Consider the following 18,870-nt stretch of genomic DNA (forward strand, 5'->3'; position numbering starts at 1 on the left):
TTTTCAGCTTCGTTTTTTATTTTTTAAAGTAAATAAAAATAACTAAAAGAGGACACTTGGTGTATAAAACAACGAATTAAGACAAATGGCCTAAATCCAATATTTAAAGAAAGAAAAAATAATAATAGAGTAAAAAAAAAGGCATCTTTTAAGAAATATTCAGTGTTATTGTTCTCATTCCTTCCACAGACTAATTTATTTATATAGCTAAGCAACTTGATGGTGACCCTAAAATTACAGCCAAAGCTACAACGCAATGGTTCTGATTGAAGCTAATACATGTTATAGGAGTCTAGTCGAAGTCATGTTTACAATTTCATTGAGAATTTTTGGAAAGATTTGACAATTTATGTTAACGCGCATTCTCCAACTAATCTCACCGAGCATAAGATATTATACAAACAAAGATGAACTAAAATATTACTGTGGATTTGGAAAACTGGTGTAGACAAACTTAGCTTAAAGCAAAAAAGCTTCTAGAAAGTATTTGGGGTCTGAACTCAAATGCACTCCACTTTTTTTTATTGTAGAAATTGTTCAAAACAGTGCATCAAACTCCTTCCATTTCTACTTCATAGTTGCACCATTTATTATCATACTAAAGACCACGAAGTTCATGGTTGCAATATTGAAAAAAATGTCGATACTGTACAAAAAAAGCATCTGTCATTCTAATTCATGCATTGAAACCTATGCACCTCCATTCAATTCCAGATTATCTAATAAAAAAATATAATTACGTGTTTAAATTATCTGCTTGGAGGGTTCTTAATTTACATCTTAAATTTATTTGACAGTCCTTCAGTTGCGCAGTGACAAACTGGGCACATATAAGTTTTTTTCTTCCTATTGTTCATTCAGTGTGGGAAACATAATTACATAAAACAGTAATCTTGGATACTATGAGAAAAGTCATCCTGAGTACCAATCTATGAATATGAGAAAGTTTAAAGTCAGATAAAACTCAGCTTAAAGAGTATGCCCCTCATATCATTTTCTTCTTGAATAAGTTATGCAGAACACAGGAGAAAGTTATGAAATTATTTATTCCCAGCACATGTGGTTGTGTACATCTCCAGCATATGATACTGTGCACATGAGAAGCATCAGGTTAACAGTGGTCACCTCTTTCCGGCTCGTGCTCACACAGACAGGCAGACGCTTGGTCAGGCCTTCAGCAGACTAAAACTAAAACTTTTTTCCTCATTTATTTTTACATCCACTCTATTCTTACAAACGCTAGAGTTGATGAACACAGGTTTCTCTGTTGTAGCACTCGCGTTCGTCCGCGCAGACGCCTCAAGAGCTACAGTCCTGGCTCTGGTGCATGTCGAGACACAAACAGCTGCTTTCATAGCCTTGAGAGTTTTATTTGTCGAACTCCTTCTGATCTAGTAAGAAAAGGATGTTGGGGGCGTAGGACTAATGACTACACATCGAGCTAGAAGTTTGTGAATTTCTTCAGTGCAGGCTTGGTCTCTAACATATGGAAAAAGTAACGGCGGGTGGGTGGGGGGGAGAAAAGTTTCGGGGGATACACTCACTGACAAATTTATCTGTCTCCCAAATATCCACATGCTCTTTACTAAGTAGCAAGCTAAACACGACTTCTTTTACCAGCAGAAAAAACAAATAAACGTTTGACATAATGAACAAAATGATACACATGCACACAAATTCTGACACCATGACAATGTAAACCTCTTCGAAAATGCCAAAACGGACCAACTTGAACCAAAGCAGAGGCCTCAAGCGTGGTGAGGTTTCCTTTCGCTTTTTGATAAGGCCACTCAGAACGCGACCTGTACGTTCTGTGCTAGGCTACGACTCAAAAGTTTCCAAGAATGATGTGGCATTTTGGTGCATTACCACTGCATACAGGAGCATCCCAATTACTTAGAAGATCATGGAAAACCTCATTAATTACTGATTAAATTAAAAAAGTGAAACAAATTCATTATACAGAGGGAGGTCTTTAAAGCATTTATTGCTGTTAATTTTGATGGGCTAACCTAATCACAGAATTCAAATCCTCAACATTATAATACAATAAAAGACCAAATAATAAAAAAAAAAAAAAAAAAAAAAAAAAAAAAAACTTTAATGCAGAAGTGTAATGCTATGGCCATTTTATGGTCCACACAACCATCTCTCTGAGACCCTCAGCAGGTCATTGGTAAAGAAGCCAGCTGTTCAGACTGCTGTGTCCGACTGTATTAATGGAAAGTTGGGTGGAAGGAAAAATTATAGTACAAGCTCACACCACACAGATGTACTCAGGATATGAAGCACAATGGTCCAATTCCTTGTGTTAAGCCACTCGAAAGCTAGAGACAATGGCAGAAACAGGAGTGTTGCTCAATGGTCCAATGTCCTCCATTCATATTGAAAACTAAATTTAGTATTTAAAAAAAAAGAAAAGGTCCCAAAATGATCCCAAGGGTCTTAAGGAAGAGTGGAGAGGCACATACACCAAGTTGGTTGAGGTTCTTTGGAAAGTTTTCAGTCTGATCATTTGGGGCAAACTCACCTGACCTTCACCCCGCCACAACCTTTTTTCCCCTCCTTCCACTAAACTTTCCATTAATATGCCTAGATACAGCCCTTTGAACAGATTCCTTAACTTTCTGCTACATAACCATCACACTAGCACCTTCTACAACCTGATTCTTAATGGTAATAAAAAAAATAAAACCTTTTTGATCTCATGTAATAAGCCAGTTTTTGGACAAACAACAGTTTTGGTTTCCATGAATTATCAAAACAAGCAAACTTGATACAAATCACTCCGTGTGTAATGATCTAGTTGCGTTTCACCTTTTCAATTAAGTTACTTAAAACAATTTGCAGAGTTCTAATTTATTGAGATGCAACCGTATGCCTCATCTGCTGCATAATGTTTACAGTAAAAATGGATCTGGAATCAAGGCTTCGGCACCCGGTACAAAAATTTGCGGTTCTTAACCCCCCTCCCCCAACTTTTAAACCAGCTTTAGTGCTTTAAATTTGCACAAATTCAAGACCCGCTGCAGTTTATTCCCTCTCAGATCACACTCGTCAGTCAGTCAGTTTCCTGTTTGGTCCACTATAAAGTAGGTTTCGTTTAAATAGGCACTAATGCTCCACTGGATAGCATCGTCGAGGGGTTTTATCAACTAATTCCCAAAGTCCTCTCGCCATAATTCTGTAAACCAGTGTTTTAATAAAGCAGAGAAGTCAAATAATGATGCGTATGTACTCTGTGTATATACTTGAATTAAAAAATTAAAAAAAAGCCAAGCTAATGAGCTGTTATGGCACCAGAAAGAGAGTAAATTCATTAAGAGGAACAGAAAGAGCCGACTCATAATTAGGCATCAACTAAAAAAAAAAAAAAAAAAACAGTAAAAGCGCAGGCCATACTGGACAAACGTTAGCTGAGCGAAACGCAATGTCGACAGAGATATGGCTGTAAGTTTAAATCACGTAGTGAGACAATGTGATAAGAACTGATGACGTTATTTTAAAATAGCAAAAAAATAAAAAAAAGAAGAAAAGAAAAGCCAAAAATGAGAGCACTTCCACTCATTTACCCTGAATATTTGCTCAGCCAATTAGAGAAAGTTAATTAAGACATCCCCGTCAAAGAATGTTAAGTAAGCAGAGTAAGCGGAGTTTGTCGTTCAAGCAACTTGGTATGGATTGCATGCTGTTCAGCAGTACAGTTTCATCAAATACTGGCCTAACGCTGGTTGTTTAGGAAGGGCAACAAGCAATAAGGTGACTTTTTCTTCCCATCTCTTGCATGCCAGAGCACCATCCACCCCACTCCCTTGGAGCCTCCACCCTTCCACCTCCACACAGAAACCATATATATATATATATATATATATATATATATATATATATAAAAAAAAAAAAAAGACAAAACCAATTAAAATTAAATCAAAATACATTGAACAATGTTAACTGCCCCCTGATCTCAAATCCTCCCCAATCTCTTCTCCTAACCGATCTCCTTCATCTTAATAATGTTTTCAATATGAAACAGTGGACACACCCGTGTCAGATTCTAACATTTACATGGCTTCGGCGCAGTCACTCTGCTTTCCATCAAGCGATCGCTAGAGAGAGTCGGGGAGGATGCAGAGCGACAGAAGGAGGCTTCTGCTCCAAAGCAGAGGGTGGAGTATTAGTGACGCCATCTGTGCTCCTCGCTACTTCAAGATTAGATGAAGTCCTTCGCCCAACTCATCTGGAAAGAGAACAGGAAAGAGGAAAGGGACAGTAAATCCTAAAATACGGAGAATACGGATAATTACCAGCTCTTCCTTCGTTTTGGAACCGTGTGCTTACCTTTGACAGTGCTGATCAAAAAACAGCTCTCGTCAGACAAGTTGTAAACCATCTAAGAGAATAAATGAGGATAAATGTTGAGTTTTGTTCGATATGTCTGCCAATATTCTCAAAATATGATTTCCTGGTGTTGTAGAAGTAACATCAGAGTCAATCTAGTAATACAAAAAACAGTGGAGTATAAATAAGATTCAAATTAGAGAGGTTTGTGGTTTATTTCTCTCCTCAGTTTGCAGATTCAAATCAGCACAAGATGAACCTAGACAAAAATCTGTCATTTGTGAAATGTTTAACAGTTTACATACTTAAATGTACGTCTTTTAAGTTTATATTTCAATTTAATAAATCTGTAATCCTCATCCTAAAGTAATCCTTCAGCTGTTTTAGTTTACAGGCGAAGTGGAGCATTCAGGCAAAAACGGTCTCAGTTTTAAAGTCAAATCTTTCTCTGGGTAATAGCATTTCCTGTTTTTTTGTTTTTTAAAAAATCACTTTCAGTTTTGTGTCCCAACATGTTATTCTTATTCCGGCGTCTACTTTATGTTTCTCCTTTGCAATCATCACTACAGACCGGTTTGCCTTTTCAGACTTCCAAGCTGGTAAAACAATTCCTGCTGGTAGAAAGCTTAAGGTACATTTTTAAAAACATACTTTTTAAATAGTCAAGTTGATTAGGAGATTGTGCCAACGATGAGATTATAAGTGGAACTGATCCAACTGCCCTTTTCATGGGCCACAAAAACAGATTAGAGGGATAGATGAGTATTTTGAGGCTGGAAATGATGTTGCACCCGAGTTGAGCACATTCTTGTTGCAAATTAAAAGACTGATAAAATGCAGCGTAACAGATTTCCAAACAACAGATTCTCTTGACTCTGATTTCAGGAGAATCGACATGCAGATTTTCATTATGGAGCTTTTGGCATAAAAGGGAAAATTTTAAATATTTTTAATGGAAAACACTGATTTAAAAAAAAAAAAAAAAGCATGCATCATTTTCTCATTTATATGAATATTTTTGCAAAAATAGTTCACAACCTGATCAGTGGAACATATTTAGTTTTCCACTACAGTTAAATTGTCTGTTTTTAGATGATGATGTGGTCAAAAAAGAAAGTGGTGTGTGCACGCCGATACCTGGTCGCTTAGTAGGATGTGTATGCCTGTCGGACCCTGCCTGTACACCTGGTGGATCCTTCCCAACGGAATGTCGCACACAGATGCAATCTTACGGATGAGTTCTGCAGCTGTGAGCTCCTCCAAGTACAGAGCGTGGTATACTGAAGGGACGCAGACAGGCGATGGTGTTAAAGACTTGTGCAAACACGTTTCAGTGCTCCTCTGGCATCGAGAAACATTTTGTTCACCGTGTAAACTAGCAGAGCTCCGGTGTTCTCCATTTTCTATTGTGCAGTGTCTCTCCAGCAGGGGGCTCCCTTGAGGAGACTCCTGACAGATGTACACCGTCAATCTGGGACGCACTGACCTGCAACGAGAGGGGACAGTTTACCCACACGGCCACGTAGACGGGCTCACTTTCAGTGTTTTTCTTCTTAGGCCAGACACTTTTCTCACCTGGACTTGAGAGCATTGAAGAGTCTGATTCCATCTGCCGGCCCACAAATCTGGACCAGGTCGTCCCGGGTTAACTTCAATAAATCAGAACCTGCGACAGGACAGAGTAAGAGGCTTGTTAATGTTTTGCTCCAGTCGTTCTAATGGTCCTAATGTTTACACAGCAGGGCATCAGAGTACAGTAATAAAACTTAAGAATTTTATTCTGGATCCTTTAAGTGGAAGCACAAATAATTTGTACACTCAAAGTGAAATTTAAGAACTTAAACAATTTGAAGGTATGTTTTCAAACCTTTTCAGCACAACACCTCGTCTTTTTTTAGTTTGTTACCCACTTTCCTGTCAATTCACTATCAAATAAAGGCCTCTAGAGCCAATAAAACCTTAAAAAAATGTGTACAAACCTGAGAAATGAGAGAAGAGTCTAGTGTAGGAGCTGAAGCGGTTCTTCAACAGCCACTTCTGAGCGTCCTGTATGGAGGCAGTGGGGCTCAGTTGCTGCAGACGAGACAGAACGACTTCAACACCGAGTTCAATTTTCTGTCGAAGCAATCATAATGCCAGATTTACTAATCAATATTTGACTAAATAAAGCAATAATAATCTGACAACTTCTGTATAGATCACAGGGAGTTGAGATGAGACCAAACGTGCGATGCTGCAATTGAAGCAAAAGCTGGCGCCACAAAGGTGTGATCTATTAGGCTGGATACACTTGCATGCCACACTTTTCAGGTTTTTTATTTGGAAATAATAAAAAAAAAATTGTTTTATTCGTCTCACTTTATGATTATAACATAACTTTGTGTTTGGGCTGAACAAGCACATATCACAACGTAAGCCGTTCTTCAGAAAATGCCAATAATTATTGATTCGTTTTTGTTTTAAATATCTGAAATACTATCAAACTGGTAGTATGATGTTTCCCGTTTCATCCAGTTTTTACGCCTAGCTGTAGTTTTTATATTTTTAAGCATTTATTAGGCACAATGGCGAAACAGCAAACTGCTGCTGCACAATCGATGCATCTACATGTCTATTGCGACATGCATCGTTATTGATTTATTGCCCAGCCCTGATTTGTATTGCGTCATCACAAAAATTAATCGCAACATGAAAACAGGTGAAAAAGTTCAAGGAGTTTTAATCGTTTTTCAAGTGCATCAACATTTTATTAAATATCTCCACAAAAATGAAACCTTGTTCAATCTGAACTCGATTAATGTCAAAGCGGTGACATAATTTGAATCTCAATGTATCTGTGTCTTTACAGAAACAGCCATAAATGTGCAGATATTTTCTTCTCACCTGACAATTTAATGTGTTTGTGTACAGATATATGAACACTGATGATTAAAGATGTCTAATTAAATGTGACTAGGGCTGAAATGATTAATCCAATTAACCGTGATGAATCAATTACTGAAATAACTGTCAACTAAATTAGAAATCGATTATTCGTTAACTGGAGTATAAAGATTCAAAAAGGCCATTTTCTTAAAAAAAACAAAAACAAACGCAGAGCAAATATTAAGTCAAAACTGTACAAAAAATGTAGCATTTAACATTAAGAACATTTGTGTATAAATATATTTTACCCAGAACTCCTTAAGTGGGATAGTTTTGCCTTCACCTGGGTCAAATTCTGTAAAATAAATCTACAAACATTCACTAAAGGCATCCATTGTTAATGTATTTTAAGGCAAAAAATATAAAGTTTTTCATTTAAAAAAGGAATAGATTTGTTTATTTGTGTCTATTGGTGCATTTCTAATATTGTATAAAAAGTTTTAAGTGGTTAAATAAAAAATCTCTAAAATGTGCCAATTAAAAAAAAAAAATCTAATTGTCACAATAATCAATAGAATGATCGATTACTAAAATAGCAGTTAGTTTCAGGCCTAATCGTGACCAAATCAGCCAGGAGCAGAAACACAACTAGATACTAACCTCCGAGTTGCCATGGCAACCAGGATCTGCTTGATGATTGGGTGAGGATGAGTCACTGGGAAACAAAATAAAATAATTAAAAGATCAACATGAATGACTTTTCAATGCGACCATGAAAATGAATGAATTCGCTAAATAATAAACTGAAGTACCTGTCCAGCACCGAGGAGGTTGTGTAGGTGGAAAGTGGGGTGGAGGTGAAGGACGGGGTAGCTGCCTGGCTGGTGCTGGTGTAGGCGGCGTCTGGCCATGGGGAGCACTGGGCAGAGACACACACGTATATAAATACTGCAGTGATTAACCACCAATAATAGTAATGATAAAATAAATGAAACTTTAAATACGTCTAAGAAAAGTGTGTGAAAAAGTAAGAATATACTGGGAATTTAGCTTTGCACCACTCCTCCGAATTACAAACATGTACCATTGCACTATCCCAATCACACCAGTTGAATGTGTACTGGTTTGAAATGGAGACGGAGAATAGACGGCAGAGCCAGTAAGGAGCGGGAGAGGACAGCAGGGTGCTTACACTGCCTCTCTTGGCCAAGGAGTCGCCACAGTCAGCGGGAAGTGTCCGCTTGCTGGACTTTTTCAGCTCATGGTCACCCGAATCTTCTATGATGGGTTCAAGCCTCGTCTGCATTCAGACACACAGCAGAGGTTAGCTGGCCTGTGACTCACACCAACACACACACACACGCACACACACAGAGATCGGGGACTTCTCACTTGGTACCAAAAGAAAAGTAAAAAAAAACCCTAAAGGATTTTTTTGGATCCATATTCTCAGGTTTCCTGCACATTATTCATGTAAAAACTCCAGACTTTTCTTCAGAGTTGTCAGTTCTTTTCGCCCAGTTTAAAATGGAAAGAAACGTTTCTGGAAGGAAGGACAAGCAAGAAATGAAAGAAACGAGGAAGAAGAAGAAGAAGAAGAAGAAAGAGAGGAAGGACTGAAGGGATGACAAGAAAGGAAGGAAACAAGCAAGTGAGAAAAAGGACAAGCGAGAAAGGAAGGAGACTGAAGAAAAAGAAAGAAGTTTACAAGATACAAGAGGATATTAGGAAGAAAGGAAGGAGGTGCAAAGAGAGGGGAAAATAGAGGGAAAAAGAAAGAAAGACAGGAGGACAAAAAAGAAGAGAAAAAAGGAAAGCAAAGAAGAAGACACAGAACAAAGGCATGAGGAAGGAAAGGAATCATTTATGGGACAGAAAATAGAGTGAAAATACAAATATTTTTGATACATTTTAACCTCCATTCTTGTCCAGATTGGCAATGCTAAAATTGACTACAATTGTGCTTTGAAGGTTTTACTTCTCTACAGACTCAACTTGTTGCTGATGGTGTGCATTTACATTTTTGGTTCTTGCCTGAAACATGCATATCAATTTCTTACAAAAAAAGTAAAAAACAACACGTCAAATACAAACGATACGTCGTCGTGTTTCTGTCCGACGAATCTGTATTGCAAAACTTTGGGAGCCAATCACACGAGTCCGTCTCGACTTAGCAGTTTGCCATTTTAGAAATATCCATGTAAAATATTTAATATTTATACACTGATGTTGGACTCTGTTAAATCGTGTGATTTTCTTCTTCTCATATCACATCTGTGAAGCTACATTACTGAGATAATTTGTAGAAAATAATCACAGTGATCTGCAGAATTGATGCTCAGTTCACAGCTCGCTCGTTCGCTCGCTCTGCGATGCAACTGGGTGTTTATTTGAACATGAAGCAGGTAACTGCCAAGATTTATGGGTAAATCTTTTTTTTATTGAGATTGTCCTTAGTCTCTCAGTGTGTTTGTGTTTGCGTAGGTTTATAACTCAGGCTGTTGTTTCTATAGTAAAAGTTGTGAATAACCAGAGGCGGTGCACCACAGCTTTACTTCAGAAAGACGCTTTTGCATCATTGCAAACTGTCTCCAAGAGCAAATAACACACTGCTTTCTTTTAGTAGCAGGAAGTGGTTTTCGCAACTATAGCAGCACCCTAAACATTATATATAAGAAGAGGCCGCTGACCCCGCTGCTCACAAAAAAACTGTAGTGTTACTCTTTTAATCATCACTAGTGGATTGAAGCTTTGCGCTCAAGATGGAGCTATTGTCACTAACCACAGCAACTTTAAAGGTTTGTTTTAATCTATTATTTTAAGAAGCCAGTTCTCCTAATCCAATGCAGCTGGATTAAGCGTATGAGCCAAGATAATTAATAATCTTAAGAATCAAACTGTGCTTCAATTTGTTAGTCGGGTGGATTATTAATAAAATATCAATGAGGAAGGGTGGAAGTCAAAGCTCTGTATAAAGATAACATCGCTTCGCTCTGCGTTTCCTCCCTGGAGTTTTTACCAAAGAGGTTTTAATGACACCATTGTTACAAGAGACAAACAGTGATGCAACGATATGAATCCTCAGTGACTCTCTGGAGTAAAAATCCAGGCTCTTAAAAGGACAGAACAAAACGAATGGCAGCTCTGTCCATTAACACATAATTGTTTCGGATTATTGCTAGCAGTGATTCTGCTGGAGTTAATGCAGTGGAAAAAAACTCTGGTACCATCCAGAAACCGTGTTGTAAACAACATTACCTTTGTGCAAAAGCAAAAATAAGCCTTTAAGGGGAATCATTCTAACCTCTGATAGAATAGTGGTATCATAGGAGGGTTGGTACTTCTCCTTCTCCTGAGGGGTGCGCTTCTCCATCTTCTCCCTGTCAGTCTTCTGCTTACGGTCCGCCCCCTTTGGCTGAACGGGGAGAAGACAAGGAGAAACATTGATATATAAAAAAAAAATAAAAAAAACAAAATGTGTTATTTTACCAGGAAGAGACAGAGTGCGTACCTTAAAAACTTTAATCTGACAGGAAGCAGAGTGGAGGTGCTCCGTGTACTCTCCACCGTCTCCCTGGGTGAACGTGTCGATCTGGATCCTGAACGGGACGCCCTTCTCTCCGCCATGCTTCCTGGGGGTGAACTCCGTGCTGATGCAGTGCACCTGCAGACACGACCGAGGCGACGTCATCAAGAGACGCCGTTTGATGTGGAAACTCAGGTGGCAGCAGGCGAAAGGAGAGCGAGTGTGGTTAGAGAATGTGAGGACGTTTTTTTTTTGTTACCTGAACGAAAACAGACGTTCTTTTGTTCATGTCCCACAGAAACTCTGCAGCGTTGAGCTGGGAGGGGTGAGTCTTGGGCTCAATAATGCCCACTGACATGGGAATATCTGTTTCAGACAGAGATATTTGAGCTTTGCATCACACACGCACGCACATGGGACAGTAGAGAGTAAACATTTCTCTGCAGGTTTCTTTACCAATGTCAAGAAGACGGTCCCCAGGACGATTCCACTTCCAGCCCTCCAGCTGCTGGTGCTCCGTGTACTGTAGCCGCCGGTCATGAAACACTACCCGTACTGTGCTCTACACACACACATGTGCATGTCAGATACGAGGAGCACAAGATGTAAGAAGCAGATGTTTCTCCTCTAGCTGCAGCGGCTCTCTCACCTTCACCATCTTGTTGTTGAGCTCTGGCAACTCCCCTGCTTTCCTGTTGTCCAACATGCGGATCTCATAAGACTGGCCTGAACGGGAGAAAGGAGAGAAACCGCATGAAGTACTGGACGCATGTGTTTCAAAGATAAAATAAATAAATAACATCCTGGTTTGGTAACAATCTTATACCAAATATGTAAATTTCTTCCACACAGTTCCCAGCAGGGATAAAAACACTTCATAATTCATGGAACTTTTTATTGATCCACCAATCAGTTGCAACGCTTTTAATTACGACAATGATAAAATGAAGAAACCACTCAGGTTTAACAGTGAGATGGAAAAGACGCAACACAGGAAATGCAACATGATGGAGCTCCTGAGGACCAGAAGTGAAAATTACTGACCTACAGTCATGTTTTTAAACTGTGGGAGAAAGCTAGAGTACCTGGAGAGAATCACCTAATGCATGAGGAGACCCATAAAAACTCACAGGCAGGAAGTTGATCCTCGCACCTTGTTGATGCAAGGCTACAGTGCTGCCCAATTTATTATCCAGTGCATCAATTTTTATATGCGACCGTTCGTGCTAAATATTCAGATCTCTCCATTTTACAAAAACAGTTTTCTCCTCTGTCAGAATTAATTCAAGTGCTGAATTTTGTGTGTAGAAACTACAGGCAATGTGTATAAAATTTACAGATATTAAAACGTCTGTGTAGCTAAAGTTGCACAATATTCTGAGCTGCAATCATACTGGTAGCACCAACTAACAGTGAAGTAGGTTTTTACATTTCGAGCATCGTGCACAAATCTTCTATAGTTTGTTAAAGTAAAAAAAAAAAGTCTAAGAAACATCATGATGGAAGAACAGAAAGCAAAAGGAAAATAATTGGGTGCAATTCCTATCAATGTAACTGTCTTGATATTCAACAGTTAACACAGTCGCATGTTTTCCTAAAATTGAGCAACACTGCTTGGAGTTTAAGTAGTTTAAGTGAATTAAATATCCCATTACCTTGGTTTAGGTATGTGAGCGTCTCGTCGTGCAGCTTGACAGCAGGCGAGGTGGCGGCGCACAGCACATACTGGAATGGGGGATTTTTGGTCTTGCTTTCAGGTGGAAGGTTGGAGTCCTCCTGCTTAAAGATGGGCAGAGCCAGCACATCGCTGAAAGACAGAAAGGGACGAGTCAGGGAGGTGGCAGGATGCAGAAAAGACCAAAAACAAAATGACATCTGAAGAGCTGAAGCACAGCTTAATGATGTCCAGTATAAAGCTCAACTCAAGTCTTAATGTTGCAGTTTTTTTTTTTAAATCTCATCTCTAGTGTTCATCTTTATTGCCTCATAAGTGGAAACGATTTCTGCCTCCATTTGTCAAAACGGAATTCTCTTGATTCTTATCTCAAATACATTTGTCACACTTAAAACTCCCAAATTAAGTTATTAAACAAATCTGCCTATTTTAGGGGCCATAAGGGCGCTTTATTGATCAAACTGGTCTATTATTATAGATGCATGAGGCTTCAGCACGACACATGATTAGAAACACCCAGAGACCGCTCAAGATGCTGACATGTGTCATTTGTCACACTTTCCAGCTAATCCAGACAGTCGATCTGTCCTCAGTTAACCCTGACAAACTCTAATGTTAGCTGAATCGAGCGTTTGTGTGTGTGTATCTGCGTCCAAATCAAGAAAAATACTGAAAAATTAAGTCCATCACTGCAAAGCATTGCATCTATTTAGGAATGTTTCACAGAGTCATGAGCAAAGCAGGAATGCTTAAACTTTCTCTCGGTTTCCTTGGTGTAAATATACAGCAGAACGTCCTATTGTGACCCTACTGAGCCGTCCAAACCGCCACCCTTTGACCTATACTGGCCACCTGAAACCTGAAGAGTGTCTTCCACTGAAACATTTTGTTCCCACCAGCTGCTGACTTCAAACCTAGCCAGGGTATCACAGATAGCACACTCTCTATTTTCACTAATTCACTTAGATGCATGCCATGAATTCAGCACTGGTGAACTCGCTCGCCCTCATGGGCGACTGGCACACACACCTACGTCACACACAGATAAACAGGCAGGAGGAAGAGGAGGAGAGGGGCGTCTGATAAACACACGCTTATCCATGGAGGTCTTGCCCCCTGAATGCAGAAATATCAACAGCTCCCAGTGACCTCTTGCAAAACACAGAGCATAGTGAAAACCCAGTAAGGGAACAGGTGCTTCACCGCAATACCACTTGCAACTTCTGGAGAGTTTAAAAACATGGGAAAAATGTATGGATTGTGCACGGATTGACTGGAAATGCTGACTTTGCCGCATTTACAATGTTTACGCAGCCAGGATTCAGTCCAGCACACACGTGTTAATCATTTCAGGTTGACACTAAGAAGACAAACACCTGGCTGCAGAAATTAACTAGGATTTCAACAAAATGACCAAAGTCTGTGTGATGATGCTGCAGCCAGAGGAACTTTAGTTTGTGATTTGATCGTAATAAGTAAGTAGTGATTTCCCTCCTTCTTGTATTGCTGAACAAAGTCAGTCAGCTGGCTGAAAGAAGGATACAAAAACAACCCCCCCCCTAAATCTGCCTATAAATATTTCTGGTTGAGAACAACAACAACAAAAAATGCAGAGAAACAAGCATCAGAGGTCTGCACCTCTCCACAGCTACTATCCTGCAACTTAGATAAATCTCTGCTCCAACACACCTAAATCTGAAGAATGGCTCATTACCGGGCCTCTGCAGAACTTGTTGCCTACTGAAGAGGAAAATCAGTCGCTGGACTCCCTGTGCTGGAGCAGAGATGCATCTAAATGTGGCAGGACAGTGACTCAACAATTGGAGATGCTACAGTGTATTAAGGCAGCTGTTTTTAAAGCTACTGTTTGCTAAACTAATGGCATTAGCAGAATGCTAATAAAACATTTTATACCTGACCCTGTGAAGTAACAGAGTGGCTATTTTAAAAACAATCGGAAAACTGGAAGAAATAGAAAGGTTTGATGAACAGCTGGAGATCGTTGACAAAATGTTTTTTGTTTGTTTTTACAATCAATTATTCAATAAAATTGTTTTTGTATAGCACATTTCAGCAGCAAGGCATTTCAAAGTGCTTTACATAATTAAAATAAAAACAGCATGTGACAGTGAATAAACAGAAAGACAAAGATATATTTTTTTAGAGAAAAAGAAAAAAGGTTAAAGATAAAAACATTAAAACCCGCAGCCCTTGTAGGACTTCAGTTAAACGTCTCAGACCTCAGAGTTTTAGTTAAGATGTCATTTAACAAGGATTCTCACACTCCAAGATATAGATTAGTTTAACTGGGACGTTTTCTGGGGGGCTTTACATAGACAGTGCGAAAGAGAAATAAAAAGAAGTTAATAAATAGATGAAAAGTAAAGATAAAAACATTAAAAACATCGAAGACATCAAAACCCGCAATTTAGCCATAAGCAACTCTAAACAGGTGGGTTTTAAGGTGAGATTTAAAGGCACTCAGTGTTTCAGCTGTTTTACAGTTTTCTGGAAGTTTGTTCCAGATTTGTGGTGCGTAGAAGCTGAATGCTGCTTCTCCTCGTTTGGTTCTGGTTCTGGGGATGCAGAGCAGACCAGAACCAGAAGATCTGAGGGGTCTAGACGGCTGGTACAACAATAACAGACCTTTAAGGTATTGTGGTGCTAAACCGTTCAGTGATTTATAAACCAACAGTATTTTAAAGTCTATTCTTTGGGAGCCAGTGTAGGGACTTTAAAACTGGTGTTATGTGCTCTATCTTCCTGGTTTTAGTGAGAACACGAGAAAACATAAAACAATTAGAAAAGAAAAGTTTTTATAGCGACAGCTAAGAGAAGATCAACTCAGTGAACCCGACAATATCCTGTAATTCTGGTTTGTCACATCAGTTATTAATTTCAAATCTATGCCATTTCTTAAAGCGTGTGCAAAACGTACACACATAAAAAAAAGTTTATTATTTATATAAACGAGCCAATGCAGCTGGTATATTCAGGAATTACTGTGAAAATTCAGCAGCTTAATTTTCTGCAAACTATATAAAATTATTCATTTTGTTTCCAAAGTTTTCTGAATCAAGTTTCTGGACCGAATATTAATGTCTGTAACATTTTTGGTTTATTCTCAACAAATACTGATATTCTTATTCTGAACCATAATGGCTAAACATTACAAAAGAAGGCACAACCTCTTCCTCCCTCCAAATATTAATCATTACTCCACAGATCGATAAATAGGTAAAGTTCACAATATGCACCTCCCTTATTTACACAAAGTTGTGCACAGCATGTTCCATGCTGTCACGTGTGAGCCCAGACACATTTAAACAGAGTGAGGCCGCTGGCTCAGACCCAGAGAAAACCCTTTGCTTTCCACATACCATCAGAAACAAAAGCTACTAGCGTCTCACCACGCACTTCCTAGTCGAAACCAAGTCTGTATATGTTGCAGCAACAAGCCCATTGTGTGTGGGGGAACAGGATCAGCTGATCCGACGTGTTTACCTCCCCCTCTTCACAACACGAAACCGGATTTTTTTTCAGCCTATGGTTTTGTGAATTTGTGTAATCTAATGTTTGACCTCGATCGTGGCACCCCGCAGTGACTGCTGTGCTGCAGTTCTCAAAACAAAGAGAAACCATTACAACAGGGAGCAACAAAACCTCCCCAGCCAGACATCTTTAACGTTTCATCATCCAGACAGTGTGGGTGTGTGTGTGTTTGTCCTGCATGTCTCTAACCTCATGCTGTAAGCTCCAGCTCCGAGCTCCTGTCCGATGCCAGACAGGCTAGCATCGAAGTCATGCACCAGCCCCGACTCGATGGTGGCATCGTCCATCTTCAGCACCCAGGCCATGGACCCCAGCTCCTTGTCCTCGGCTTCTACCCGGAGGGCCGCCAGCTTGCTTCAGGTAAAGGCTCGGCTAGCGAGCGAGAGAGGGCTCTGCAGCTTGTGAGAGACACCCGTCGGAGCAAAGTTCTGCTGCTAAGCCCGTTAGCTGCTCATCGGCAGGCTGGGAAGGCGAACAGGTAGTTTTGCCCGGAGACTGAATTCACCACCATAATTATGTTTGGCCTATTGAAGCTGTTTTTCCTCCAAACTAGTGGCAAACTGCCCCAGAGAAAGGATAAGTTAGAACCCCATCAGCTAGCAAACAGTCGTGACGAAAGATGCGGACTGATTGTCAGCATGCTAACGTTAGCTAGCTTTACAAAGCCATCTTTTATAAAGCCAGCGCTAACCCAACAGCCTCGTCGTCGCTTCGTTGAGTGTTTCCCAAGAAGCCTGGCGAGCGTCCGTTCAGCAGAATGCAACAAGCTGAGAAACTGTATTGCAAGAGTCCAAAAGCCGCATCCCACGCAGCGTCCGCACAGCTGTTGCTACCTGGCTACCAAGCTAACTAGCATCAACTTCATTTGCTTTGAATCAGCTGCTCAGTGACCTAAACCCAGCGCTCTTCAGGCACGCTCTGTACCATTCCAGCCAGGTCCTCTCTTCTCATAGCGGTTGGGAAATCACCGCTCTGGCTTCCCGTCTTTCAGACGTAGTCCTTTAACCATCGAAAATGTACCGTTTGACACAAAAACAGGCATCAACATGGCTCCCTCGACGTTCAGACTGACTCTAGCTTCTTGCTGGGTCACCACCGCCAGCCCAAGGAACGATGCCAGGACGAAAACCATCCAATCACAAGCCGTCTTCTGTGCCCACTGCAGAAGCATTAGCCAATCAGAGGCTTCCCAGCTTCCGTCATTGTGTTTCACTAGTAATGGGAATTTCGAATATTTTCAAGAGATCCGAATAATTTGGCACATTTTTGTAAACAAGAGTTGGCTGTTTTGCTGGTACAGAACTATTTATCATAGTCAATCCAGGTTTTGGTATTCTTTGTATGAATGATTCTCACACAAATATATAAAACGATATCTCACATTTGATGTGTAATTTTCACCGTCTCACGCACTGCACCAACTCTCCTGTGATGGGTCTGTGTTTGCTTCATCTCCCACTACAAGTTTTAGTTTTTCTTTCATTTTTTGACAAGGTGTTATGACACGTCTTTGCATCAGAGCTCATGCTTGAAATTCACCAGTTCATAAAGTATGCACAAGTAGAATTATGATTCATCTCTCCGTCACCTTTAAACGTGTGAATAATTTTTGACATCGTTTAAATAAAGAAACAAATCCAATGAATCCCAAACTGTGCCAGAATTAATGCCGCATTCAAGCAGAATGCACACGTATGTTGGGAATGTCGGTGTGTATAAAATACACACCGGTGTGTATAAAATACACACCGACTCTCATAGTTCACATAAGTGAACCGATCAATTGAGTCGGCTCGTTCTCGACTAACACACACCACTCAAGAGAAACTGTATATTTACAAAGTAATAACTGTCAACAAAATATGAGCAGTGCAGACTCAGCTCGGTGAGCTCCGTACCGTGTGTAGCTGCTGCCGTCTCCATCGCCGTGTCTCTGCACCGGAGCCCGGAAGTTTTCGGTGTAGGACTGCCAGAACAACATTTGTACGTCCCAACAGCTGTTGTCGCCCCGGTGCGATTCAGTTTTGCTGTAAATCAACACGATTCAGCCCCCGGCACCACAAGGATCCAAGCGAAACCGAAGAGCTTCATTTTCATGTCAGTAAGAGGAGAAGGGGGGGAAAAACACAACGTCTCGGCCACAGACTTCTAGAGTTTATCTCTGTTTGTTTTTCTCCGCTCCGCCTGGTTAGTGATTATCAGCCCGACCCTGACTGTGTCGCAAGTGTTGGGGGGGTGTAAAGGTCCCCCCCCCCCCCACCAAGCAGGATACAGGCGCTATTTTGGACAGAGGAGCTCGACCCGCCTCACCCCGTAATTAGCGTCTCTTCTTTGGAAATCCCGCATAAGTGATTTATATCGAGATCCAAAATCTTTCAATTCAATACACAAGTGATAATTGAACATAAGTGAATCAATATTTTAATTTGTAGACATTCATAACTAATTGAAGGTGTAAAATCATATGTTAAAAGCATCGGGAATTATTTATTAGATAATATAAGAAAGAGTGCCAACTAACTAAATAAGGTGATTGGTTTGAGAATAAACTGCTGTGATGATTTACCAATCAGGTGTTATGATCTATGTAAGGTGCCAGAACTATTATAGTGACATTTAAATCGTTACATAATGGAAAATAGTACAGGAAAACATAAAAAATGAAACTCAAAGGTCTTAAAGTTGTGTTAATCTAAATGGTAAGCGGTTCTACAAAATGCTTTTTAAATACTTAAACATCTCAACTTATTTTAAGTATTTCTTATCTAAAATTATGTACAAAAAATAGAAAAACGCACAGTGGCGCAGTTGGTAGAGCTGTTGCCTTGCAGCAAGAAGGTTCTGGGTTCGATTCCCGGCCCCGGTCTTTCTGCATGGAGTTTGCATGTTCTCCCTGTGCATGCGTGGGTTTTCTCCG

At 40.0% G+C, this 18,870-nt stretch overlaps 1 protein-coding gene across 5 annotated transcripts; it reads right to left on the reverse strand.

Annotated features, from left to right (window-relative positions):
* Nucleotides 1–1,028: 1,028 nt before the first annotated feature.
* ubp1 (upstream binding protein 1) lies at nucleotides 1,029–18,214 on the reverse strand. Of its 5 annotated transcripts, none has more exons than XM_008421865.3 (16): nucleotides 17,852–18,214; nucleotides 12,382–12,533; nucleotides 11,376–11,452; nucleotides 11,183–11,288; nucleotides 10,986–11,092; nucleotides 10,712–10,864; nucleotides 10,505–10,615; nucleotides 8,393–8,500; nucleotides 8,013–8,119; nucleotides 7,861–7,915; nucleotides 6,315–6,450; nucleotides 5,911–6,001; nucleotides 5,703–5,821; nucleotides 5,473–5,615; nucleotides 4,336–4,387; nucleotides 1,029–4,234 (listed from the first exon to the last, which is right to left on the reverse strand). In XM_008421865.3, the coding sequence occupies exons 1-16, from the start codon at nucleotides 17,932–17,934 to the stop codon at nucleotides 4,197–4,199; spliced, it is 1,638 nt and encodes a 545-aa protein (XP_008420087.1). In that variant the 5' UTR covers nucleotides 17,935–18,214; the 3' UTR covers nucleotides 1,029–4,196. The 5 variants fall into 5 exon arrangements, with proteins under 5 accessions (XP_008420087.1, XP_008420084.1, XP_008420088.1 ...); XM_008421862.3 differs by lacking the exon at nucleotides 17,852–18,214 and adding an exon at nucleotides 16,143–17,651; XM_008421866.3 differs by lacking the exon at nucleotides 17,852–18,214 and adding an exon at nucleotides 16,143–17,649 and having other exon boundaries at nucleotides 6,315–6,408.
* Between the last annotated feature and the right edge of the window lie 656 nt (nucleotides 18,215–18,870).

The sequence above is a fragment of the Poecilia reticulata genome, chromosome 11 (assembly GCF_904066995.2).
Source record: "Poecilia reticulata chromosome 11, P_reticulata-male-v2, whole genome shotgun sequence".
Lineage (NCBI taxonomy): Eukaryota > Metazoa > Chordata > Actinopteri > Cyprinodontiformes > Poeciliidae > Poecilia > Poecilia reticulata.